The sequence below is a fragment of the Zasmidium cellare genome, assembly GCF_010093935.1.
Source record: "Zasmidium cellare ATCC 36951 unplaced genomic scaffold M409scaffold_28, whole genome shotgun sequence".
Classification (NCBI taxonomy): domain Eukaryota; kingdom Fungi; phylum Ascomycota; class Dothideomycetes; order Mycosphaerellales; family Mycosphaerellaceae; genus Zasmidium; species Zasmidium cellare.
The window spans coordinates 215,050-238,524 of NW_022986972.1; the positions used below are offsets into that span (position 1 = coordinate 215,050).

Here is a 23,475-nt window from a genome sequence, read left to right on the forward strand (position 1 = left end):
CGAACGACAGTGGTCCCGCGAAGTTATCCCTGGACAAAGTGGAGGGACTTGATAGGCCTGAAAGGACAGGTCAAGGTGTTGCTGGAAGAAGATTGGGACCAGGATCTACTAGTCGCGCGCTCCAATGCAAGACCACTCGGCTCATTCGATAGGCCAACCGCGTAGGCGATGGCCTGTTATTGTCCGGTCACTTGGAGGTACCAAACGGCTCGAGTGGCCTCTCAGAATGGACCTTGACATGGAAACGGGTATCATGCCTTTCACAGATTGATGTGATGTTGTGGTGTACATTATTGTTCGCGTAGGTAAGTCGGGCAAGCAGGCGAAGTGGCCTCAAGCTTTCGGCGGCGGAAATCGTTGCGGGGAAGCGGCGCCAAGACCTTCGGCAGGCCTTCCCGAAGCGCGGGATCACACGTGAAGAAGTCGTCGAGATGAATGTTCTCTGCCAGCGCATTTGATTGAACAACACCACCACATACAAACTGCCGACATGAAGAAATCCTCGTCACTGCGCCGTGTGCCGCGAAAAATCGGCCACGACGAGGATGAAGAAGAGGCGTCAGGTCCTCAGCAGCCTTCAGGTATGTGACAACAAAAGTGCAATACATACTCCATGGCTCTGACGCAAAGTCCCAGCTCTTGACAGGCGCTGACTGCGTGCGTGAAAATAGAGTCTGTTATCAAACGCCCCACTACGAAACCTCGCAAGTCGACCTCATTACGCCAGTCACTCGGACCATCAGCTGTTGAAGATGAAGAGGATTCAGAGGCTGCCGTAATCACACCGAAAAAGTCGAACGTCTCGCGAATAGCGGTCCAGCACAATGCATCAAAGCGATCTTCGTTATTAGCCTCACAGCTGCCGACACGACAATACGAAGACGACGAAGAACGGCCGAGTTACAGCGCAGCTTCACTGCAGGAACTTAAAGACAGCACACCCGCAACTCCACAAAATGTCAGTTCGGCTGGTGATACGGAGATAGAGAAAGTATCCTCTGGCACACAGGCACTAGACATATCGTCCAAGTTTGGTTCGTCACTGGCGCACTACCAGCAATCATCAGCGATACCGTCAGCCACAGAGATCGCAGAGAAAAAAGCACGCCGGGCACGACTCGCAAAAGAGCAACAAGCAGAAGAGTTCATATCGCTTGACCCTGACGATCCAGATCTGGATGACGATGACGATAATGTGATGAAGGATGAGCAAGGCAGACTTGTTCTCAAGCCAAAGGACAAATATGGTCAGCTGGAAAGTAGGCTTGTCGCCGACGATGAAGACATCATGGAGAACTTTGACGAATTTACGGAGGATGGAAGGATTGCGCTTGGTCGTAAAGCCGAGGCAGAGGCTGCGCGACGGAGGAAACAGGATATGGCTGCGCAGATTGCGGAAGCAGAAGGCGCCTCGGATGCAGAATCAGACGACAGCGAGCGAGAGCGCAACGAGGCTTTCGAGAATGCCCAGACCAAGCATGGCACGTATGTGCAAAACGCCACATCCTCCGATCCCACCGACTTAAGACCCAAAACGCCACCCATTATCACACCCTTGCCCACCCTCGATGGTGCGATTGAGCGCTTGCGTAAGCAACTTTCGGAAATGCAAAGCTCACGCATGCAGAAATTGCAGGCCATGGAGCATCTGCAGAGGGAAAAGATCCGGTTGGCAGAGGAAGAAGTCAGGATACAGCGCGCGCTCAAGGAGACGGCCGAGAAATTCGAGGCGCTCAGGAAGGAGAAGGGCATCGATGCGGAGAACAAGAAAGACGTGCCTGCCATTGAAGCTCCACCTGAGCCGCCGCTCAATGGCGATAGCAATGCGTCGAACAAGGATGAGAAGCCTGATGAAGACGAGGATGAAGAAATGGAAGATGAAGACGAAGAGGAAAGTGGTGGCGGCTTCGCTGGACTGGGTTTCGGTGGCTCAAGAACAGGTCTAGGTGCAGGATTCGGGCTTGGCTTCAAAGTAGCAGAGGATAGCGAAGGTAGCCGTAGCTGAAAAAGATTTTGTGCTGCTGAAAGCATTGGCTCAAACCCGTATCATCTCGGGGCTTCGTGCTCCAGACTCTCAAATTGTCTCGCCATGCCATGCCATTGTCACTGACGTGTTACACAAAGCCATCGAAGCCGGAGCATTCATGATTCGACGGGGAATCTCATAGTGTTTCTTTTTCCGCGCCGCTCTTTCGTCATCAGAAGTGGAGGTGTCGCCTGGAAGTTCTGCTATACATATACTCCATGCCTATCGTTTTTGAACACCTCGAGAATGATCTTTATGGCCCAGATGTATTTCAACTAAACCATAAATTTGGATGAAAAAGGAACGCGGTGCCTACATCTGAGAGGCTGGTCAGCGCCGAGTACACACAAGGCTTCACATCACATACCATGAATTATTAGGATGACTTCAAACAAAATATTTTGAAGGCAACGTCGTGGAAACGAATAATGCTCAGGCATTCTCGCATTGGTGATGTTGAGCGTACTGTATCTTAGCCACACCGTTGCCATCTTGAGCCCTCTCTCGCCATCTCAATCATCTCATATCCATCTTCAATCTATCCCTGCCATCACCAAGTATCCAACGCAGATATTTCGATTCGGTTTCGATGGGGTTGAGGCACCGGCCGGCCAATATGTCTTGATTTACTGCTCTTCTTTTCAGACTTTCGGCGCAGCTGAGCTCAGCATCGGGGGAGGTCGCCATCGAGCTGGCACAAGCTGTCGGATCAAGGCAGGATGCGGCAGACAACGCCATCGTCCCTCGTCATCAAGCCGGCGGTCATGATGGGAAGTATTGAGGCCATATCGACATCCCGAGGTCTGCGAATGAAGAGGTGAAGTCGAGGTGGGAGAGAAAGCCGCTAATATTAGTGGGGCGGGAAGTTGCGAGGGGAAGACAGCAGAGCTGATCTGACTGCGGCGTCGACTTGATATCCGCATCCACCAGAGGGAGAATGAACGATTAAGTCATTCGCTTGGCTCCTATGTTCGTGAATGATCAAGGCACATCGGTGCAGTCGGCCAACGAGACGAGAACTCGGCACCCTGAACTCCGCGTGACCAGCCCGCCCGAACTACTGCACCCGCACCTCAATATCAGACATTGACCGACGATTATGGTGGCGGAAAGGCATACACCACACCCCAAACACACCTCAACTTCGTGAGAGGAAATATCGGAGGATGGCAATGGCAGATACTCGATGCGCGGCCGACCCTCAGGCCGTCGCTGGCGCGATGACCAATATCGCCCACTCAACAAACGTCGACGAGGACGACAGCAGTTTATCTTCGACCGGAACTGATATCTTCGATCGAATATCCGACGGCTCAATTCACAAAGACAAGTGGCAACTCGATGTGAATGGTAAATGGCAGCGATATGGCTCCTCAGATTCCGGCCCCAGCACTGGCATTTCTTCAGTATGCTCATCTGTCGCAGCCGAAGAGCCTCCTAACGACAGGAACAAAATCAACACACCCTCGAAAAAGCGCCTGTCCGACGGAACATTGAAAACTTCGGCGACGAAACCGAACTCCCCTGCGACGGTGGCACCGATATTGCCTACTCAGACAGATATCTCCCCGACGATAGAGCCGCAACCACCTCAGAAAATCCCAAAGAAACGGGGACGACCACCGAAAGTGAGGCCTCCTGTGACTGAGACCGCCCCTACCACCACTGTACAATCTTCACCAAAGGTCGGACGGCCGGTCGGCAGGCCTCGGAAAGTACCTCTACCAGATATCAAATTTCGACCGCGCTCATCGATTCCATCTCGTCTGCCAGCAGATGTCTTCGCCAGTGAATGTATCGAAGCGGCCAACGCATCTCGGCTCGATCCCTACTCGTTGCATGCGGGTGAGCACAAACTTCTCATCGACCTGCTCATGTCGAAGGAAATCACAGTCTATCTCAATATACGAAATGCGATTCTCAGATTATGGCACCAAAACCCTCTCTGTAGCATCACAATGGAAGAGGCAGCGGGATGTGCCAAGGAAAGCCGCTTTTTCGGTCTTGCAGAGGTCGCATATCGATGGTTGACCCGGAACGGCTACATCAACTTTGGCTGCATCGAACATCCGAAAGATCCTTCAATACCGCAAAAGTTCAGTAAAGAAGCTAGACAACGGACAGTGGTGGTCATTGGTGCTGGTGTCTCCGGTCTTACGACCGCACGACAATTGGAAGGCCTCTTCAGACGACAGGCTGCCAAATGGGTCGGCATGGGTGAACGCCCTCCAAAGGTCATTGTACTCGAAGGGCGAAAACGTATCGGCGGTCGAGTGTATTCGAAGCCACTTCGAAGTCAAGTGAAAGACAGCCTACCTGACGACCTGCGCAACACCGCCGAGATGGGAGCAATGATTGTCACCGGCTTCGAGCATGGCAATCCGCTTGATACGATCATTCGCGGTCAACTTGGTCTGCGATATCATCTGATGAAGGATGCCCTGACAATCTATGACACCAACGGCAGGCCTATCGACGAGAAGAAAGACATGCTCAACACTGAGTTGTACACCGACATTTCGGACAGAGCAGGCGAATTCCGAGCGGAGCCTCAAAGGCAAGAGACACTGAAGGGTGACGAAGACTTGATCAACCGCTGCCGTGACCCTGCTCCTGATGGCTTTTCCGCCTTTCAACTCGAGCCCCTACCTTCAGCACACATCAAAGCACACAAGCCATCTGCCAGACGAGGGCGTCGGCGTAATGCACCACCAGGAACAGAAAAGCTCACTGGCAGAAGCCAAGTCATCGAAGGAAGCAGCGCAATGCACAGTGCCTCGCGTGCTGTGAAAGATATGGGCTGGGAAGTAAGAGAAGGCATCGCTCGAAATCAAAGCATTTCACTACAACGTGTCGCGAACGCTAGCGATTACCCAACGCTGGGGACTGTTATGGACGAGGCCATCATACAGTATCAAGATCTCATCAACTTGAACCCGGTCGACATGCGGCTTCTCAACTGGCACCATGCAAATCTCGAATACGCCAACGCGGCGCCTGTGTCGCAGCTGAGCCTCAGTGGCCACGACCAGGATACCGGCAATGAGTTCGAGGGTGCCCACTCAGAAATCGTTGGCGGATATACCCAAGTGCTGCGAGGTCTCATGAACCTCCCGACCAAGCTCGACGTTCGATTCAATCGAATTGTGGACAGCATTCACTACGATGACGGCAACCACGAGAGTCATGAAGCACTGCCAACCAAAATCGTTTGCACCGACGGAGAAGTAATCGAAGCTGATGAAGTGGTCATGACTGCGCCTTTGGGTGTTTTGAAATCCGGTGCCATTGACTTCGATCCGCCTTTACCAAGGTGGAAGCAAGGAGCTGTCGACCGCATGGGGTTTGGTCTGCTGAACAAGGTATGCTATATCGCGGAGATCGTTTATACTTATCTAACACTCTTTGCAGGTCATCCTCCTCTACGACAAGCCTTTCTGGGACGACGAACGAGACATGTTTGGTCTGCTCAACGAAGCTGAACAGAAAGCCAGCCTTGACCCGTCCGATTATGCGAGAAGAAGAGGTCGATTCTATCTCATCTGGAACTGCTCAAAAATCAGCGGAAGGCCAATGCTCATTGCACTGATGGCAGGGAACGCGGCACACGAGGCGGAATGGACGGATACCAACACACTCATGACTGAAGTCACGGATCGGCTACGAACCGTCTTTGGCCAGAACAGGGTACCTGCGCCGCTCGAAGTGATTGTGACGAGGTGGAGAAGAGATCCTTTTACCAGGGGCACATATTCATACGTTGGACCGGAGACTCGACCGGGCGACTACGACCTCATGGCGAAGTCTGTTGGCAGCCTGCACTTTGCAGGAGAGGCCACCTGTGGCACCCACCCTGCAACTGTTCATGGTGCGTTTCTGTCTGGATTACGCGCGGCTGCAGATGTCATGGACAGCATGGCCGGTGTGATCAAGCTTCCCAGTCCACTTGTTGGGCCTCCTCCGATCAAGCAGGAGATGATGGCGCATTTTGCACCTCCTCAGCAGCCGATCCTACACGCACCTCTCGATCAGCAGACAACAATGGCACTCAGTGCCAGTTTGACTCAGACTGCACAGGTAGATACCTACCCAGGTGGACCAATCATCAAGCAAGAGGAAGAGAACCTCCAACTCACCGACATTCCCGTAACAACCACCACCTATTGGGCCCCAGCCAAACCCTCCGGGCCTCCAGCCAAAAGCGTCTGCGCGACAGACCCCTCCTTCTGGGTGGCCCCCAGCTACGACTCCTCGGACCTCGACTACGAAGCCGCCGTCATCAGTGTAATCCTCACGCAAATCGGCGACCGGCCCGTCAAACCCACCCGCCCCGGCGTCAACCCCTTCCTTCTCTTCACCAAAGCCAAATGGGAAGAATGCAAAGCCTACTGCGCCAAAGAACTCTCCAACTCCGGCCGCGACATGATTCGGCAGACTATCGGGAAGTGGTGGAAGGCGGCGGACGACAAGGCCAAACAACCGTACCTTGTGCAGAGCCAGACGGCGCAAGAGCTTGCGGATCAGATCCGGAAGGACTGGGAGGAGAAAGTCGCGACGTGGGATAAAGAGGCGAAGAGGATCAGGGAGGAGTATGCGAGGGAACATCTGCCGCCGGCGTCGAAGAGTGTGGGTGGTGGGAGTGCTGGAGGGAGTGGGAATGGGGTGAGCAGGAGGAAGACGAACGTGAGTAACTGTGTGGTTTTGGATCATCTTTAAGGGTGGGAGTTTATGGTTTCTGGTCGGCGTCGTACAAGGGGGAGAGGCATGCATGTTTGCTGGCATTTTTATCTTGGGGTTCACAGATGCGTCGTTTGCATGTAGATATTTTCTGGCATTGCAAGCGGGCATTTTATCTTATACGACAGCAATGAACGAGGAGAAACTTTGGAATGAGATATCGGCTCCTCGCCATGTGGTTTGCAAGGTGGCTATGAGTTATGCTTGATTGATTGCCCAACTATTCTCCATCTACAAGAAACACCAATATGCTGGTCTGGAGAAAAAGACTCGATCGCAATGATGGGTATTCAACTCCATTCCTCCCTTTCTCTTCTCTCTAGCTATATGCATGACCCTGGACTCTACTTCTTCTTGCCCTCAGACCTGCGCACAATATCTGCGAACTCCTTGCCTTTGCGGGTGGGATTGCGCGACTTGATTACAACAACGGGTTCGATCGGTATTCGGGGACTTCGCCGTTGGCGCCATTCTTGACTTCGTTGTCGCCTTCGACGCCGTTGGTCATGTCGTCTTCGTTTTCGGCGAGCCATTTCTCGGCTTCGAGGGCGGCCATGCAGCCAGAGCCTGGAGAGGAGAATGTTAGCATATGTACAGATTTTGCATGAGTTGGTAGTGGGGTAGACTTACCTGCTGAAGTAACGGCCTGGCGGTACTTCTTATCCTGCACATCACCAGCTGCGAAGATACCCGGGACATTCGTCTCGGTCGTGCCAGGCGTGGTGATGAGGTATCCATCCTCGTCCATCTTGAGCTGGCCCTTGAAGAGGTGCGTCGCAGGCTCGTGACCGACAGCGTAGAAAAGACCATTCGCTGGAATTTCCTCCTGCTCGCCCGTCTTGTTGTTCTTGATGACCATGCTCTTCATGAGACCTCTCGGTCCCTCGTCACCCTTGATCTCCACACCCTGCGTGTTCCACTTGATCTCCACCTTGGGGTGGTTCTGCAGTCTCCTCGCGTTGGTCTTGCTGGCGCGCAGTTCGCCTCTTCGTACGAGGACGGTGACTTTGCTGGCTTTCTTGGTGAGGTAGAGGGATTCTTCGACGGCACTGTCGCCGCCTCCGATCACCACGAGTGGCTTCTCTCTGAAGATGGGGAGGGATCCGTCACAGACGGCGCAGGCACTGACTCCGTTGCCCCAGTACTTTTCCTCGCCTGGCAGGTCCAATCTCCTCGCCTTGGCTCCCGTCGCGAGGATGATGCTGTCCGCGGTGTGTGTCTCCTCCTCGAGGTTCTCGTCATCGCCCATAGGGTTCAACCAGTACTTGAACGGCCTCGAGCTGAAATCCACCTTACCCACAGTCTGGCTCACAATCGTCGCCCCACACTCCTCGCTCTGTGCGCGCATCTGATCCATGAGCGTGGCGCCCTTGATCATCTTGAACCCAGGGAAGTTCTCCACCTCATCGGTCGTCGTGAGCTGGCCACCTGCCGCGATGCCCAGCGCGAGGAAACCCTCGTACATGACAGGCTTGAGGTCGGCGCGTGCGGCGTAGATGGCGGCCGTGTGGCCAGCAGGCCCGGAGCCTATTATGACCAGCTTGTTATGCATGTTGCGCGTCTGGTTGAGGGTAGGAGACGAGGAGGCCAATTCGGCCGACTGTGCAGGACGGTAGAAAGCTCCGGCGGCGGCGAGGGGTACGGTGATGCTCGAACGGAGGGGTTTGAAGCCTGTTCGGCGAAAGGCGTTGGCGAACACTTTGGCGGATATTTGTATGGGAGGTGTTTGTTATTGTAGAAGAGAAGTTTCAAGTGTTTTCGATGGCGACGAGAAAGATGTACGTCACGCGGTTATCTGATCAGACCATGCTCGAAGGGTGGGCTGCTCGCTCGCTGGCTCGGCGGGTGGATTAGTTGTTTGGGTTAGTGCACCGTCAAGGGCGAATGCGCCGCGAGTGGGTATTTCGGTGCAGCGATGGCGGCGAGGTCAGTTTGTCAGAGTCAGTGTGTTCTCGAACCTCGGGCTAATGAATTTGGTTGGACATTGATGAGGCTGCTTTGAAATCCCGGCTGGAATTCTAGACCCCTCCCCCTCTGTCTCCCTTCTGCCGTGCCCCCTTCGGTATCGATTTACGAAGGTTTCTCTAGCGTGCAGTACTCAGGCACGACATGTACCTGCTTCGTCAAAGATTCCATCTAACCGTCTTGCATTCCTTTCATCAAAACTCTCTGAGGCTTTGAGGCGGCCACGTGCACTTCTTTGAGATCTTTATCTTGAGCGTCGTACAAGATCGTCATGGAACCTGGGCTGTGGGTGTCGAGCCCGCGGAATCGCCGACGTTATCCTAAAAGCGTGTGAAACAGCGAGTAGACGACACCCGAGCTGTCTTGCCGCATTCGTGGCATTCTGTTGCTATCCCCCGATTCTTGTGGTGCTCTGATGCCGATATTGCGAAACCGTCAAACCTGGAAGAGATGGACTTTAATGTTGACCCGTCGGCTACGTCTGGCCGCGATGGATGGGCTCGCTGGTTCTTGAAAGTTCATGATACGACTTGTTACCGAAGGTGGCGCCAGAAGCAATCGCCCTCGTGGTTGTGTTCAAGGTGGAACGCATGGAGTCGCCATGCTTTCGACGTCTGTGAACCGACTGTGGATCGATCGTGCCTTGGACTGCGTTGAAAGCTCGCGAGGGATACAGAATTGGACCAGAAAGAGAAGGGCATGCTTTATCAAGAGCAGGTCGGTGGACGTCTTCAGATAGCTGAAGTCGACGGTGGTAGTCACGGCTGTGGCAGATCTTTCTGGCCAAGCCGCAGGCCAGCATTCGAATAGTACGCCGTGCCGTCCTCCTGAAGCACCTTCTCAGCAGTCACTGAGACGTTGCCTGTGTTATGCTGTCGTTGGTTCAACTCCAACTTGAGTCGATCTCGGTGCCGCCTCTTGATGCTTCGAAGTGACGCTGGTATCCGACGACCGCAATCGATTTTCAAGTTTTCCATGGCCGCCTCCATCTTGCTCTGGACCCTCTGGTCGTCATCCCGAATGGCGTGGCTCGCCTCAGTGTTGATGGAATTAAGATGCTGCTTCAGGTGGTCCACTTCCGCCTTGGCTCTGGTATCAGTGTCATCAAGCGGAGCGTTCAACCTCATATCCTGCAGACGCTGCTGAGCGAGAGCGAGCTGGCGTCGTTGGATGTTGCGGCCGAGTCGCTGTTGCGATCTCTCAAGTTGTGTCACGGCATGACTGGTTGCATCCGTTCCTGAGTCTCTAGTCCTTGCATCGATGTGCAATGGGTGGTGGGTGTTGAGATTGCGACGAGCCGCCTCGTTCAGAGGCACGAGGACCGACCTCATGATATGCTCTCGGCGGTGCTGTCGAGTTGGATGAAGTTCGAAAAACTCCAGGCCATGGATCGAGGTTGATCTGCGCACGAGTACAAGAAGTGCTCGCGTCTCCACCTGTGAATGGTGAGCCGTCATCTGCATTCACGAGTGAAGGAGGGCGAGGGGTCTCATGTTCACCGCCCGCCGGCAGGCAGAATGAACCCTTATAAGCCCAAAGAATTACCCCTCCCCCAATTAGAGCAATAATCCTACGATCCGGTACGGGTTGGTCTCGGCATGAATGGTCTAGTGGTAATAACCCTGACCCACCCACGCGCCAACCATGAGTTCGACTCTCGGAAATGACGGGATTTTCTCTTCCCTTGAACGTGCGAATGCTGAAAATCTTAATGTGTCCCTGGGTTGTTCCCTCTCAGGTTGGAAAAAAGGGCCGGATTGTGCCAAGACAACCACACTATCCACGTTAGGTGTTTCTTTTTGTCGTTTTCCTAGGGTTTGTGAGTTCGAGTCAGGGTGTGGGTTGGTATTTTTGTAGCCGTGACTTCGATCGAATCAGGGTGGAATCCAGTCTTTGGTCGTGAGTTCGAGTCTGGGCAGCGACTTTCTTTTTCGGCTTTTGATTCAAATTGTGTCGAACGTAACCTCTGCGATTCGAGCCATCTTTTTGTTAGAGCAGGCGCATACACACACCCTACAGAAGTATCACCATCAACACATCTTTTGAAGTTAGTGGTCAATCATACTACCGTCATACGCGGTCCCTAAAAACTGCTAGTATGGCCCTTTGTCGCGAATCGCGAACGGCAAACAGGCCGTCGGAGATACAAATCTTGTCGTTTTCTTCGTCACCATAAATGCAGCTTCATCGCATCAACTGGCGGGCCGTTCCGTTCCAAGCACGATGTGGTATTGACGCATCCAATAGAGCCTGCAGTGCTTTTGACATTGAACACCAGAACAATTTGCATTTTAGCTTGAATGCCGACCGATGGAGAATCCTTCAGGAGGCGCATTTGATAGTTCCCTAGGCTAGTATAATATTGCCACCACAGCATGCAGCTTTGCATGCAAGTATGATCTCCTTATGGTCGATGATCTGAGTGCCCGTTGGAGAAGTCGACGAATCCAAGCAGATCGCGCCAAGGAGATGGTGGTACGAGAGTTCAAGCCAAGCACATGGACATTTCGAGGAATGCGCGAAGTGTGTCAATTGTCTTTTGCAGGCGAAATATGCAGGCCAGATAAGTTAAAAATCGAATTGTCTGCAGTGTCGACATCCACATGGAGGAGAAGAAGTAGCAAACGATAGAAGGCTCTTTGCATCTCGCGTCCGGGACGATTAGGAGCTCGAACGGCCACCGCCATCAATTCGCATTCGATATTGAAACACAAATGATCTAGCTAGAAATGTTGAGTTTTGTCCCAAGATCTACTAAGGCATGTTGTAGAGACATGCTTGCAGTAACAGTAAGGTGATGTGAACGTGAAAGACGAAGTGACGTCTGGAATTGGCTTCGACTGGGTCCGGAAAAAGGTTTTCGCCCCTTGCCCAGCCACGTGCTAAAGGACACATGCAAGCACTGCAAGCATGCTCAAGACATCTTAGATAAGGCTTGACCCGTTCTCACTTCGAATCTCACCTGTACTCGCCACCCTGATGCCAGGATGCCTCGAATACTTTGGCCACGAAGGCGTTTGTCACGCGGCAGGCAAATGCAACCTCTCCCACGCTCTGCATGCATGGACCACAACGACTCCGCACTCGCCGCTAAGATACTTACCCGAGATGCAGCAGGGCGTGGCGAAGACCGACAGTGAGGGATGTGAGAAAGATGACATTGGCTGGCCATGGTGGGAGTCGTGACACCAGACCAGATGCACCGAGGACACCTCCAGATGGCTCTTTCTGGATGTTGTAGAGAAAGATGGGACAAACACGTCTCCATGTTCTCGAAGTGAGGAAGTTGTACAGTTGCACCGGCGGGCAACAAGCGTAAAGTTAAACCTGCACCTCTCATAAACGGCCCTGCGTCCTCTTCACGTTCGCATCTTCTTTCCCACGCCGTCCTTATCGCTTCAGCTGACAGCGACCGCCAGTTTTCACCCAATTGAGTCACCTCACGGTACTTCATGGAGTTCGTGGCCGACTTCTTCTGCCTCCTACTTAAATCTATTCTTTGATATGCTGGGGAGAGAATCTCGCTGCGCATATCAAAACATCACTACGACGAGCCATTGAGATACTGGCGACGACAGGCATCATGTCTGAACCAATTACCACCTCTCAAACGGCCGACAGCGCCACCCTGGCGCTGCTTGGAAAGAAGCAGGTCTTGAAACGACGCTTCTCCTTCTTCTCCATGTTCGGTTTCGCGGTCTGCGAGCTGATCACATGGGAGACAGTCCTAGCACTGTTCGCCCAAGCATTGAACAACGGTGGTCCAGCTGGAGCGGTATACGGCTTCATCATTGCCTGGCTCTCCACGATGTCAGTATATACTGTCATTTCCGAGCTTGCATCGCTTGCACCGATTGCTGGAGGTAAGCAAACACATCTAGCCGTGCACGTCGTCTTTCTTAATTTACAATAGGCCAATACTACTGGGTGTATATGCTGGCGCCTCCAAAATACAAGAGAATATCCAGCTACATCGTGGGCTGGCTCACGAGCTTGGCCTGGATAGCTACTGTAGCCACAGAAACATTGTTCGCGGGGACGATGATACAAGGCGCCCTCACTCTAGACTACCCAGGTTATGACGGCAAACTATGGCATGGCACTTTGTTGACATGGGCCGTAATGTTGGGCTGCATCTTTATCAATGTTGTGATCCCCAATTGGCTCCCACGATTTGAGGTCTTCATCCTGGTCTTCCATCTCGCCGGATTTATCGCCATCTTGGTGACGCTATGGGTCATGACGCCCTCCTACAGCCCATCGCACCTCGTCTGGGCCACCGCATTGAACGAAGGTGGTTGGCCCGCGCAAGGACTATCCTACTGCGTCGGCTTTCTTGGGAATGTAGCTACGTTCGTCGGTGCCGATGCCAGTGTCCACCTTGCCGAAGAAGTCTCCAACGCAGCAGTCAACATCCCCAGAGCCATCATGGGTGCCATGCTGATCAATGGCTCTGTGGGCTTCATCATGATTGTCACAATCTTGTACTGCATCGGCGATATCGAAACTGTCTTGGACACCGCTACTGGATTCCCATTCATCCAGATCTTCTACGACAGCGTTCGAAACATTGCCGGAGCGACTGTGATGCTGGCTGTAGTGATCGCCTTGACTTGGGCCTGTGCCACCGGCATCACCACTACAGCATCGAGAATGACCTGGTCCTTTGCACGAGATCGCGGCTTACCCTTCTCGAAATACCTTGGCAGAGTGTCGCCCCGAACGAAGGTCCCTGTAATTGCTGTGCTGACTGTCACGGCAATTGCGGCGCTCCTCACTCTCATCTACATCGGCTCAGCGACCGCCTTCAACGACGTAGTCTCCCTGACCATCACTGGCTTCTATGGCTCGTACTTCCTCCCAGCAGCCTTGCTCCTTTACCACCGCATCAAGGGCAATGTCCTCCCTCACGGAACCGAGATCGATACATTGCCCGCCGAATCCCAAGCAGGCCACGACAAGAAGCCCATCAACACCGAGCAGACATCTCAAAGCGACTCAGAAGAGGTCGTCAACGCACGCCTCGTGTGGGGTCCCTGGCGAGTTCCTGGCATTCTCGGTATTATCAACAATGCCTACGCCTGCGTGTACATGATCTTCGTGATCTTTTGGTCGGTCTGGCCTCCGGACTATCATGTCACTGCTTCAACCATGAACTATTCGATCGTCGTGACTGCAGGTGTCATGATATTGAGCGGTATTTGGTACTGTATCGGTGGAAAGAAGCAGTACAAGGGACCTCTTATCGACGACGAGGTCGCTGCTGTGATGAGGGTTGGCTCGGTCGTTGCAGTGCAGTAGATAGAACACTCAAGAGCTACCAGCCATCAATGTCATCAAACTGGCTTAGTGCTGCAAAATTCATCCCACGTTCTGAAATTTACTTACCCCCTGAAACTCACTTGAATCCGCATGCGGTACGTGTTCGACAACGATCACTTTTCTTGGTTTGTCACCCACCACCGCCCTCTTGGACTTCGTGTACATACTACCACCCCACCATGCCGTCGTCGCGCCTGTCACTCGTTCTCCGCCTTGTCGTCGCCTTCTACACTTGCCTGGCCGCCGCGGCGCAAACGCAAGAACCGCTCATCGCGCAACCAGGTTACAAAGTCGGCCAGCCAATTCCAGTGTCTTGCCTCAACCGAACAATGTACGTTACATCCTCAACCGAAGCAAGGGGTCAATGGCAAGACTAACGCACGAGGCTTGGGCAGTGACACCGGCGAACACATTACCGACGAGTCGGGACAGCTCTCCTACGTGCCCGCTTTCACATGCAATGAGACCGGACGACCGCTCGAGCTTTACTTCGGCATCGAAAAGGAAATCAACTGCACCATCGACTTCATCGACGACCCGTTCTTCCACCTCCTCGAATTCTACGTCCACAACGATGCGCCTTTGACCTGCCGAATACCCACGAAGCCCCTCCCGCCTGCGGTGCTGAAAGATGAGTTTGAAAAGGGCTCGCAAGATTTGACGGAGGGACAGGGCAGTCTGAGTGATGTGTATACGCCGCTGATTGTTGCGTTGACGGGGACGCTGCAGTTGAGCCATTTACATGTCAGCACGAGTCTGAATGTGCTCGTGCATGCGGTGCCGAAGTCTGTGGCTCCTGGGACGATTGCGGCGGCGACGGCGTATTCGATCAGCAGGGAGCCACCGAGCAGGATTGTCATTGGCGATCCGTTGCCTTTGAGGTTCAGTGTGAGGTGGTATCCCAACACCGCGCTGCCTTCAGGCTGGACGGGCATTGGCGGGCATTTGACGTTCAGTACGTTTGTGTACTGCGCTTTGTCTGCGCTTGCGTCTGCTGCGATTTGCGTCACGTATTTCAGAGGTGTGGAATTGCCGAGGAGGCTAAGGAGCCATGGCAAGGATAGGTTGGGAGGCATTGAACGAGGTGGATTGGGTGCTGGCGGGCTTGGAGGCTATGGAATACCCAATGGTTACGGATATGGCAAACGTGATTAGCGAGGCGTTATATGGCGTTTGTTCAGTTGCTCGTTGAAGCGATGATACCAATGGTATGGATCTCGTCACCCGCTGGGACGTGCCTGCCCAATGATCATAAGGTAGTTGCCAATGCTGCACCACACCAGCTCGAGATATCGCACGACTTCCAGCCCACGCTCCGACATCGTCTTTCAATCAGGCAACCACCACAACCACATCACATTACGATTCGAATGCGAGCCTACCACCACAAATGCTGGCACCCTGAAACATAAATCCGCAAACTGCTTCGAATTGCAGTCAAGCATGCCAGCCCTGGTCGAGGAAGGCACGCTCACCAAGAGCGGGTTGCTGTACGAGGGCAATTTCCACGGATGGCGTGTCAAGGTCAATGCAATACTCAAGATGCACGACTTGGACCGCGTGGTATCTGATCCCTTGCACTATGCCCGCAACGCATCCAAGGAACACAAAGCCGTCGAAATCATAACCAACCATGTCAGCCCGGCATTGTTCAAGCGAGTGCCCGTGGAGAAGCGAAGATGCCCACGCCTCCTCTGGAGGAGCCTCAAAACGCTGGCCAAGCCGTTTCGACTGCTTGACCTTCCCGATGAGGTTCGAAATCGGACCTGCGGCTTTGCTGTTGAGGATCATACACAGTACGGCCAACAACCACCACCATTTGCAAGGTGCAGTCGTAAGCTGCGCGACGAGGTTAGACCGCTCTGGGTGTCATACAACTACTTCCATCTGTCTTTCGACGAAGATGCGCTGCTCGACTACGAAACTTTCGAGACACACGCCAGAACTTGGTTTCGGGAGTTCGGAGCTCAGAACGTCAAGTTTCTTCGTCATCTGAAGGTTTCTTTCGAAGGGACTGCGCCCAATGGCTCGCCCTTTTCAGGCAGCCTGAACTTCACGTACTCGAGTCGCTCGGGCTTCAAGGTGTCGACCGCTCAGTCACCTTTTGTTGGCGGCGGAAACAAATGGACGGATCGTTTCAGATGGGACGTGTTTGTTGCGGATATTCGTGAACCAATGCGAGGTGTGGAGGCTGATCGCAAGATGCTTGGACTTCAAGGCGAGAGTATTCTGCTGTCTCTCACATCAAGATCGATTGTTTGGGTCGAAGAATGGCGGGCCTTGCTGAGGGCTTATGAGTTGGACGGGCTTTACTAAGTGAGACGATTGCTCGTACTGAGCGTCTGTTGAGAGAGTCACGTTTTTTGATGGATCAGTCACATCGAGGATGTGTATCTAGCTATGACCTTGTCATCGTTGACATCAAACTATGTGCATCTGTGGTATTCTACAAGCATTCCCCAACACCTCACAACTTCTCCCCCTGACTCCCGATCTCAACAACCTGATCACTCCCCTGATACGGCGGCAGATCAAATCCATACTTCTCCGCAATCTCCCTACTCACAAACCTCCCACCGACAAAATGCCTCCCCTTGAACCACTTCACCAACGGCTTCGGCGCCGTCAGACTAATCAACGCAGTAGGCTGATACCCAACCCCCGGCCCCTCCTTCGGCGGTCCATCCTCAATATTCCACGAACTCGGCGCATCCACCGCCAGCACAGGAACCTTACTCTCCGCCAGAGCTTTAATAACCGCAGGAAACGGCTCCCTCACCTCTCCCGAGAACGAGAATCCGAAAATCGCATCAACGACATAGTCCGACTTGCCCATCGCGGAGAGGAAGTCATCCGTAAAGGGGACTTTGAGCTGTTCGAGTTGCGTTCGAAGGCGTTGATACAGTTCGCTTTTGCCTTGCTTGGGGAAGTACATGGTGGGTCTGTAGCCGAAGTGGTGCAGGTGGCGGGCGGCGACGAGGCCGTCGCCGCCGTTGTTGCCGGGGCCGCAGGCTATGAGGACGTTGGGGGTTTTGGTTGGTGGGGAGAGGGTGTATAGTGCCTGGGAGACGGCCTGTTGAATGTCAGCTTGAGGGGTCCTAAATCACGGTGACAAGGGACTTACTAAACCTGCTAATTCCATTAATTGGTCGATTGAGAATGCGCCAGAGGACATGAGTTCTTCGTCCAGAGCAGCGGCCGCTTTGGGGCCAAGGGTGCGAAGACCTGCCATTGTGTGTTGTTTGATCTGCAGTCGTATGATCTGAGATGCTGGAACTTATGGACTACGATGATGGACAGGAGCGTCGTTGCTTGATACGAAGATGTTACGATTGGTGTGGAATTTAGGAATTGGCATGTGATGGCGAAGGAGAGGAAGAGGAAGGAGCCTTTGAGCTTACATCCCAATGACGTTAGTTGATCCTTTCTTGGTTTAGCGTACTGAAACAAACGATGACTGAATGTTGAGAAAAAGGAGGACAATGGACGGACAGGCGCAAAATCTTCATGGCTACTACAATTGCAGGCAGACGGGAAGCTAGACGAATGACTAAAATCGGCCACTCTCCCGTCTGCGCTCGTCCTTGAGCAGACTTCCACGGTCGTTCGGCGTACTCATTCTCTTCAAAGGAGTTCCACCGCGTCTATCAACGCTTTCCCGTCCTGCTTTGAGTTTGTTGGTGCTAACAGCCTTCCTCAGCGGGCTTGCAGCGTGACTATACACGCCCATGCTTCCTCCGTCGCCTTTCATAGGGCTGCGTTGTCGGAGTTGTTCGTGATGCGGTTTGAGAGGTGATGAGAAGTCGGCAACACCAGTGCTCGGGCGAGAGTATGACTGCGTCTGGGCGTTGACGTAGCCATTTGTCGGAGTCTCCAAGGTTGGCGTGCTCAAGTCCATTCCGTAGCCGGAGGTTCTCCTCGACACTGATGGCTGGGCTGACAAGTTGTCTGGGTCGTATTGGCTAGCGTAATTTGTGTTCGGATTGGTCCTGAACCCTCGCTTGACGATCGTTGTAGGCGTGTAAATGTCGACCTCACGGGTCTTGGTGCCCTGAGGCGAAGTAGCGCTTTCGCGAGTTTGGATGCCAACGTCGCGAACCGGGCGGTTGAGGAATGGATGGACGAACTTCGTGTCGTATTCGTTCATTACCTCCCCATGAACAAGAGCTTTGTCTTTCGACTGTTGACTGAATGAGGTTTTGAGGAATCCGAGCTGTAATGACAGGAGCGCGCTGAATGCAACGGCAGTCATGATGGTGACGGACGGTCGCGGATCCAGAGTCGCTGGCGGAAGCAGCAGATAGTAGATCACCAGGTGGCCGGGCGAGAAGATCGTAAAGAGAGACAGATTGAAAGGCTTGGGGTCCCAAATGCTGATTTCCCAAACTGCGGCAGGTTAGCATAGGTTTGCGATGTGCCGGCCCAATGGTGAAGTCAAAAGAAATGCAATCAAGTTGAATGAATAGCATGCGTAGCTTCTGAAGGTGCCCGAGATGACGTCGAATAGCATGTACTTACCCTCACGCTCCGCATCGGGGTATGCACGAGAAGTGGCCGCATTCGAGATGATGCTTTGCATATACCGCAGAGGCGAAGAGGATGCTGGAGAGCTGTCTACTCGCACGCGATGTGCTGATGGTGTCTCCGGTGGCAGGTCCACTGGCTGCTCGAACATGCGGTAGTGACGCTTGCGGAAGAAAGTGTACAGTGTGTTGACCAAGCATGAGAATGTCAGGAAGTGTACAAGGAATGCGCACTGTAGTATCATCAGCCATCTTCTCTACATCTTCTTATATTCTCCAAGAGATAACACACCATCCATGCGAACCATCCACTCCCTTTGCCGCCATCATCTCCAAACACATCGTCCGACCCAGAGTATGGTTTGCTTGCTCCTCTTGCCAAAATGAAGACGCTATTGAGGCCAATACCGATCGGCGTAGCCCAGACCTTCAGCCACTCATCATATGCATCGTCATTCAGCTCTTCCGCGATCCACAGGAGGAGGTCGTATGGGTCGAGGTAGGCTTTGATGCGGTCGATGAGCGGCGCGCGTCGCACAAGTCGCGGCATGTTGGGTGTAGTGTTGATCACCGCAGGGAAGTCCGAAGAGAATCGAGCTGTATTTCTACAGCCCGAATGTCCATCGCGCAAGTCACCAGAACGTGCTGCGAAAGTGATGCGATTGGGAAAGAAAGAAGTGAATGTTCAGGGTGGATATTTATTGATTTTGACGCTAGCGACAAGCTCGCGATATTGACGCTCAACGTAGTTATAATGTACACTAGCCTATCTTCAGGCATCACCGCACCTCCTTGTTGACCTCTCAACTTTACCTCCTACCAGCGTCCTCCGTAGCACGAAGCAGCTCTTCGAATCTCTGTCTGAGTCTGTCCCTGGCGATCTCAAGCTCACCTGTGTTGTCAAATATCGGATGCGCTCGTGCCTGTACATCCGCAGCCAAGTCGGCGATGGTCATGCCGTTGGCGACGATGTTGCTGCCGATAGGGTCGGGGTCGAAGAGACGCTGGCGGCAGGCTGGACAAGAATTCACTCGTGGCTGTGAGAGCCACGTGGTGATGCAGTCTCGGCAATAGACGTGACTCGTGTGGCAAGGGAGTTGGACGAGAGCGTTAGCGGGCTGTTGCTGGGTGCAGATGGGGCACTCGCCTCCTTCCGTGACCGGCAACATACCGCTGGCGAGGAACTCGGCGCGGGTAGGCATTGCTAGGTCAGTCCTCCGGGGACTGTGTGGGTGCTGAGCTGGGTGAGTTCTTCGGGGTAATGTGCCAAGGACAGTGCGAGCTAATGTTCTTGAAACTATAGAGACTACCTGAGAGGTACCAGACACCATCTTAAATACCATCTCCACTGGTGCCAGGTCGACAATGGCATTGACTGCCCATCAAGCCGCTTTGACCGCAGCACAAAGGTCAAGATACTCGACAAGGACCTTTGTTCGAACGTAACAATGCTATTGCTTGAATCAAAGACTGGAATCTGTTGTCAGGCTGTTCAACCCTACTTTGAATATTGCCCTCATTCATCTCCATTCAGGACCGACCCATGGGCTAACGAACTGTCTTTCTAGCTATTCTTCATGTATCTTTCGATCTTGTTCAAGCTGGACTTCCACACTAAGCTAGACGTCCACAACATAGCGTCCAAGCGTGAAGGTCCTCTTGAACCAAGGCAATTCCAAGTCCAGAGAAAAGACATTTTGTTCCCTCCCACCCACGACTTGCAGCCTTACCTTCATGATGCTGAACCCTTGGTTACAGGCTGAAGCGTCAGGCATTGTCTTGTCCATCCTCCTCGTTATTTCTGCCTTTCGCGAACGCTTGCGACACAACAAAGTAATGTTGTTCTTCCTCATTCGGACTCGACATCAGCCAGGTAAGCTCGTTTCTCCCAATCCTGGTCCAAAAGCTCGCCATCACCTGAATTCGAGCCATGGGCGGCCGGGGCAGCCAAGTCACTAGCGGCGCCTTCCTCTTCTTGCTCATCATCGCCGGATGTAGAACGTGGCGGGCTTCTCGATCGTTCCTCCTCCGTAGCCAGCAGCTGCTCACGCAAATCGCCAGAATCAATACGCAGTTGACGACGACGCCTCTGCACTTCATGACTTAACGACGAAGACTCGCGATCCGTATCGTCGTTCTCATCGTCGTCATCTAAGAGGTCCTCACCGTCTCTGTTTGCTTCGACCCTCGCCAACAGCTCGCGATCTAGACGATCATGATCGACGCCAGGACCAAAACATCTCTCTCGCATTCCACGGATTTCGGCCAATATGTCCTCGCGCAACGCTTGGTTAGACTCATCATCTTCCCCCGCCGTGTTTTACTGCCCTGGATTTCCTTGACCTTCTCCACCTGCATCGTCGGCTTCATCTGGCTCATCGCCTTCCTCCTCCTCGTCACCAGCATAGTATCCGCCAGCGAGACTCCCATTGTCATCCTCATCCTCGTCCTCGTATTCCCAAATGTCCTCGTCCTCCATATCTACCACCTCATCCTCATCCTCGTCCTCATCAACAATCTCCCCATCCTCTTCATTCTCCGAAACCAACTCCTCAGGAGGCAAGTCGAAAAGAGCTGTCCTACAGTGAGGGCAAGTATTAACTCCACGTTGCTGCAGCCACTGCACGGCACATGGTTGGCAGTAGATGTGGGTTTCGTGGCATGGGAGGCGGATGAGGTTGACGGGCGGGTCCTCGTCGCAAATTGGGCAGTGGACGCCTTCGGCTGGGTTGGAGACTGGTTGCAGGCCGGTGTCGAGGAACTCGTCGCGAGTTGGCATGGTGAGGGGCTTGGTGAAGGGCGCTTCAGGGGTGAGCAGGAGGAGGGTGTTTTGCGTAAGGTAAACGCAAGGACAAAGCAGAAAATGCTCTGGAGGCGTGCAATTCCGAGAAGGTATGAAAATATGTCGTACCTTCAAGACGGTCCTCAAGACAGCATGTCTGAAGTCTTTGTGAAGACGCCGTGTCTCGCACAGAAAGTCTCAATTCACTTGCCGTGGCATTCACTCGAGCAGCCATTCACTCAATCCGAGCGGCATTCGACACGACTTCGTGAAGAAACTGGAAACATCGAAAGACTCTGGTTTGCAATGAAGTGAGCTATCCCCAGTCGACCGTACCTACTGCGAAAACCGGAAGTCCAACCTCTTGTTCCCCTGGTCCTTCGTGTTCTCAATATAATCCTTCTTCTGCTCAGGAGTCATAGCGTCCCAGGCCTCCTCTCTCTTCTTATTTCGCCACATATAGTACGCTTTCGTCGCCGGGTACAACAGAATCGCAAGAATATTGAGCCCGATCAGAATGCTGTTGCCGCGGTGGTACACTGGCGCATCGCTGGACCGGTAGATATTCGCAGAGCAAACATTACCGACTTGGACCATCATGTTATAACAAGCGGCCGATACTGATCTTGTGCGAACAGATCCCGAGTTGCGTGATGCCCATGCCACGACGATTGCATGGCAGTATGGGTACGAGAGGAGGACGGAGATGACTGCGTATGTTCCCCATTGGTTCTCCATAGTTCCCGACCAGAAGCGCAAAACGAGCAGACAGGGCAACGCCCAGATATTCTGTAGCATGGCGATGAAAGAGCGTTCGTTAACACGTTCGCTGAGCCACGTAAGGCCAATGAGGGTAACGATACTGGCCGCGGTCGAGGGTATCGTAAGGAGGTTCGTGTTCAACGTGCCGAATCCGAGATTCCGCAGTGACAGAGTCAGATACGTACTCGGTGGCGAGAATGGTTGAAAGACGACAAGACCAATGATGTAAATGGGCCAGAGATCGTAATCACACAGAGCTCGCCATAGACGAGAGGGCGTAATCGCCATGCGGTTGTGCATATCTCCTTTCGAAGGATCATCACGTAGCACGCGGTTGACCACGATGCCGACTTCTCGATCGTTGAACCAGCCATTGGGTCTGAACCATGTCTTGGTCGAAACCGCCGACGCGGGCATAAGGAAGAACGAGGCAACGCCGACGGCGAGGGTGATGAGGCCTTCGATTAGGAAAAGCCATCGCCAGCCAGCTAGTCCGTGGATGCCGTTCATTTGCAGAAGTCCGTATGCCATGAGTGCTGTGACAATTGAGGTAACGTCGAGGGAGGTCCAGAAGAAGGATAGGCGTAGTGGAAGTTCGGAGCTGGTGTAAAAATACGACAGCCACAAAACAAGATCCGGGATGAAGCCTCCCTCGAGCACACCGATGAGCGCTCGAGTGGCATAAAAGCTGGACTTGCCGTTGAGGGCAGCTTGTGAGGCGGCAACGATAGACCACAATACCATTTGCATCGGAATCCATCGGTCCGGCCCCAGCTTCTTGGACACCAACTGGGATGGAAGTTCGGCCAGAAGGAATGATACGAGGAAGATGGTATGCCCTGTGGACGTCAATGTCAGCTTGTATTGGCAGGCTTTGAGAACGAGGAGTGAGCTGACCATAGTTGTACTCATTCGTGGTCAAACCCAATTGATCAAGCATGTTGTCACTGACAGCCTGGCTCATGTTGGATCGATCCACCTGGAGGGCAAAGAACATGATACATGCCCATGTGGTGACATGCCTATAAGATTGTCATTAGCATAGCCAGAGTTGTAAGTACCAAGTCTTTCCTTACCAGTCTAACTTCCGCACAATCTTCCTCTCCTCCTTCTCAGTCCATTCCAGCTCCGGGTCGAATTCGTGACGACATTCGTACTGCACTTTCTCATAGAGATCCCGATAGAACTCTGCAACCTTCGGGTCTCGGAATGGATTTGATGCATCGGCCTCGTCGACGTCGCTGGCGTATGCCGGATCAACGGCAACATCGGCAGCCTTTGAAGGGTACTTCGGCGGCAGAGAGTCCAGAGACTTGTCGTCCGCGGTCACGATCTGGGACGCCATGGTTATAAACGTG

The 23,475-nt window shown here is 53.2% G+C and overlaps 12 protein-coding genes across 12 annotated transcripts; 5 read left to right on the forward strand and 7 right to left on the reverse strand.

Moving 5' to 3' along the window:
* Positions 1 to 490: 490 nt before the first annotated feature.
* M409DRAFT_57029 (uncharacterized protein) lies at positions 491 to 2,005 on the forward strand (the record flags this gene model as incomplete). The annotated part of the gene is made up of 2 exons (XM_033813490.1): positions 491 to 581; positions 672 to 2,005. 2 exons carry the CDS (start codon positions 491 to 493, stop codon positions 2,003 to 2,005), a joined length of 1,425 nt encoding a protein of 474 aa, XP_033664807.1.
* Positions 2,006 to 3,198: 1,193 nt separating this feature from the next.
* On the forward strand, positions 3,199 to 6,742 carry M409DRAFT_68177 (uncharacterized protein; the record flags this gene model as incomplete). The annotated part of the gene is made up of 2 exons (XM_033817714.1): positions 3,199 to 5,388; positions 5,438 to 6,742. 2 exons carry the CDS (start codon positions 3,199 to 3,201, stop codon positions 6,740 to 6,742), a joined length of 3,495 nt encoding a protein of 1,164 aa, XP_033664808.1.
* Positions 6,743 to 7,184: 442 nt separating this feature from the next.
* M409DRAFT_68178 (uncharacterized protein) lies at positions 7,185 to 8,315 on the reverse strand (the record flags this gene model as incomplete). Its single annotated transcript, XM_033817715.1, has 2 exons — positions 7,185 to 7,330; positions 7,394 to 8,315. 2 exons carry the CDS (start codon positions 8,313 to 8,315, stop codon positions 7,185 to 7,187), a joined length of 1,068 nt encoding a protein of 355 aa, XP_033664809.1.
* Positions 8,316 to 9,486: 1,171 nt separating this feature from the next.
* On the reverse strand, positions 9,487 to 10,059 carry M409DRAFT_57032 (uncharacterized protein; the record flags this gene model as incomplete). Its single annotated transcript, XM_033813491.1, has 1 exon — positions 9,487 to 10,059. One exon carries the CDS (start codon positions 10,057 to 10,059, stop codon positions 9,487 to 9,489), a length of 573 nt encoding a protein of 190 aa, XP_033664810.1.
* Positions 10,060 to 12,311: 2,252 nt separating this feature from the next.
* M409DRAFT_68179 (uncharacterized protein) lies at positions 12,312 to 14,029 on the forward strand (the record flags this gene model as incomplete). The annotated part of the gene is made up of 2 exons (XM_033817716.1): positions 12,312 to 12,591; positions 12,642 to 14,029. 2 exons carry the CDS (start codon positions 12,312 to 12,314, stop codon positions 14,027 to 14,029), a joined length of 1,668 nt encoding a protein of 555 aa, XP_033664811.1.
* A 200-nt stretch (positions 14,030 to 14,229) lies between these two features.
* Positions 14,230 to 15,205, forward strand: M409DRAFT_25700 (uncharacterized protein; the record flags this gene model as incomplete). The annotated part of the gene is made up of 2 exons (XM_033807797.1): positions 14,230 to 14,381; positions 14,446 to 15,205. The coding sequence occupies 2 exons, from the start codon at positions 14,230 to 14,232 to the stop codon at positions 15,203 to 15,205; spliced, it is 912 nt and encodes a 303-aa protein (XP_033664812.1).
* A 288-nt stretch (positions 15,206 to 15,493) lies between these two features.
* M409DRAFT_25701 (uncharacterized protein) lies at positions 15,494 to 16,366 on the forward strand (the record flags this gene model as incomplete). The annotated part of the gene is made up of 1 exon (XM_033807798.1): positions 15,494 to 16,366. One exon carries the CDS (start codon positions 15,494 to 15,496, stop codon positions 16,364 to 16,366), a length of 873 nt encoding a protein of 290 aa, XP_033664813.1.
* Positions 16,367 to 16,517: 151 nt separating this feature from the next.
* M409DRAFT_25702 (uncharacterized protein) lies at positions 16,518 to 17,282 on the reverse strand (the record flags this gene model as incomplete). Its single annotated transcript, XM_033807799.1, has 2 exons — positions 16,518 to 17,123; positions 17,175 to 17,282. The coding sequence occupies 2 exons, from the start codon at positions 17,280 to 17,282 to the stop codon at positions 16,518 to 16,520; spliced, it is 714 nt and encodes a 237-aa protein (XP_033664814.1).
* A 318-nt stretch (positions 17,283 to 17,600) lies between these two features.
* Positions 17,601 to 19,123, reverse strand: M409DRAFT_68182 (uncharacterized protein; the record flags this gene model as incomplete). Its single annotated transcript, XM_033817717.1, has 3 exons — positions 17,601 to 18,436; positions 18,569 to 18,806; positions 18,866 to 19,123. The coding sequence occupies 3 exons, from the start codon at positions 19,121 to 19,123 to the stop codon at positions 17,601 to 17,603; spliced, it is 1,332 nt and encodes a 443-aa protein (XP_033664815.1).
* Positions 19,124 to 19,382: 259 nt separating this feature from the next.
* On the reverse strand, positions 19,383 to 19,775 carry M409DRAFT_25704 (uncharacterized protein; the record flags this gene model as incomplete). The annotated part of the gene is made up of 1 exon (XM_033807800.1): positions 19,383 to 19,775. One exon carries the CDS (start codon positions 19,773 to 19,775, stop codon positions 19,383 to 19,385), a length of 393 nt encoding a protein of 130 aa, XP_033664816.1.
* Positions 19,776 to 20,422: 647 nt separating this feature from the next.
* M409DRAFT_25705 (uncharacterized protein) lies at positions 20,423 to 21,352 on the reverse strand (the record flags this gene model as incomplete). Its single annotated transcript, XM_033807801.1, has 2 exons — positions 20,423 to 20,859; positions 20,917 to 21,352. The coding sequence occupies 2 exons, from the start codon at positions 21,350 to 21,352 to the stop codon at positions 20,423 to 20,425; spliced, it is 873 nt and encodes a 290-aa protein (XP_033664817.1).
* A 339-nt stretch (positions 21,353 to 21,691) lies between these two features.
* Positions 21,692 to 23,462, reverse strand: M409DRAFT_68183 (uncharacterized protein; the record flags this gene model as incomplete). The annotated part of the gene is made up of 3 exons (XM_033817718.1): positions 21,692 to 22,956; positions 23,015 to 23,139; positions 23,194 to 23,462. The coding sequence occupies 3 exons, from the start codon at positions 23,460 to 23,462 to the stop codon at positions 21,692 to 21,694; spliced, it is 1,659 nt and encodes a 552-aa protein (XP_033664818.1).
* Between the last annotated feature and the right edge of the window lie 13 nt (positions 23,463 to 23,475).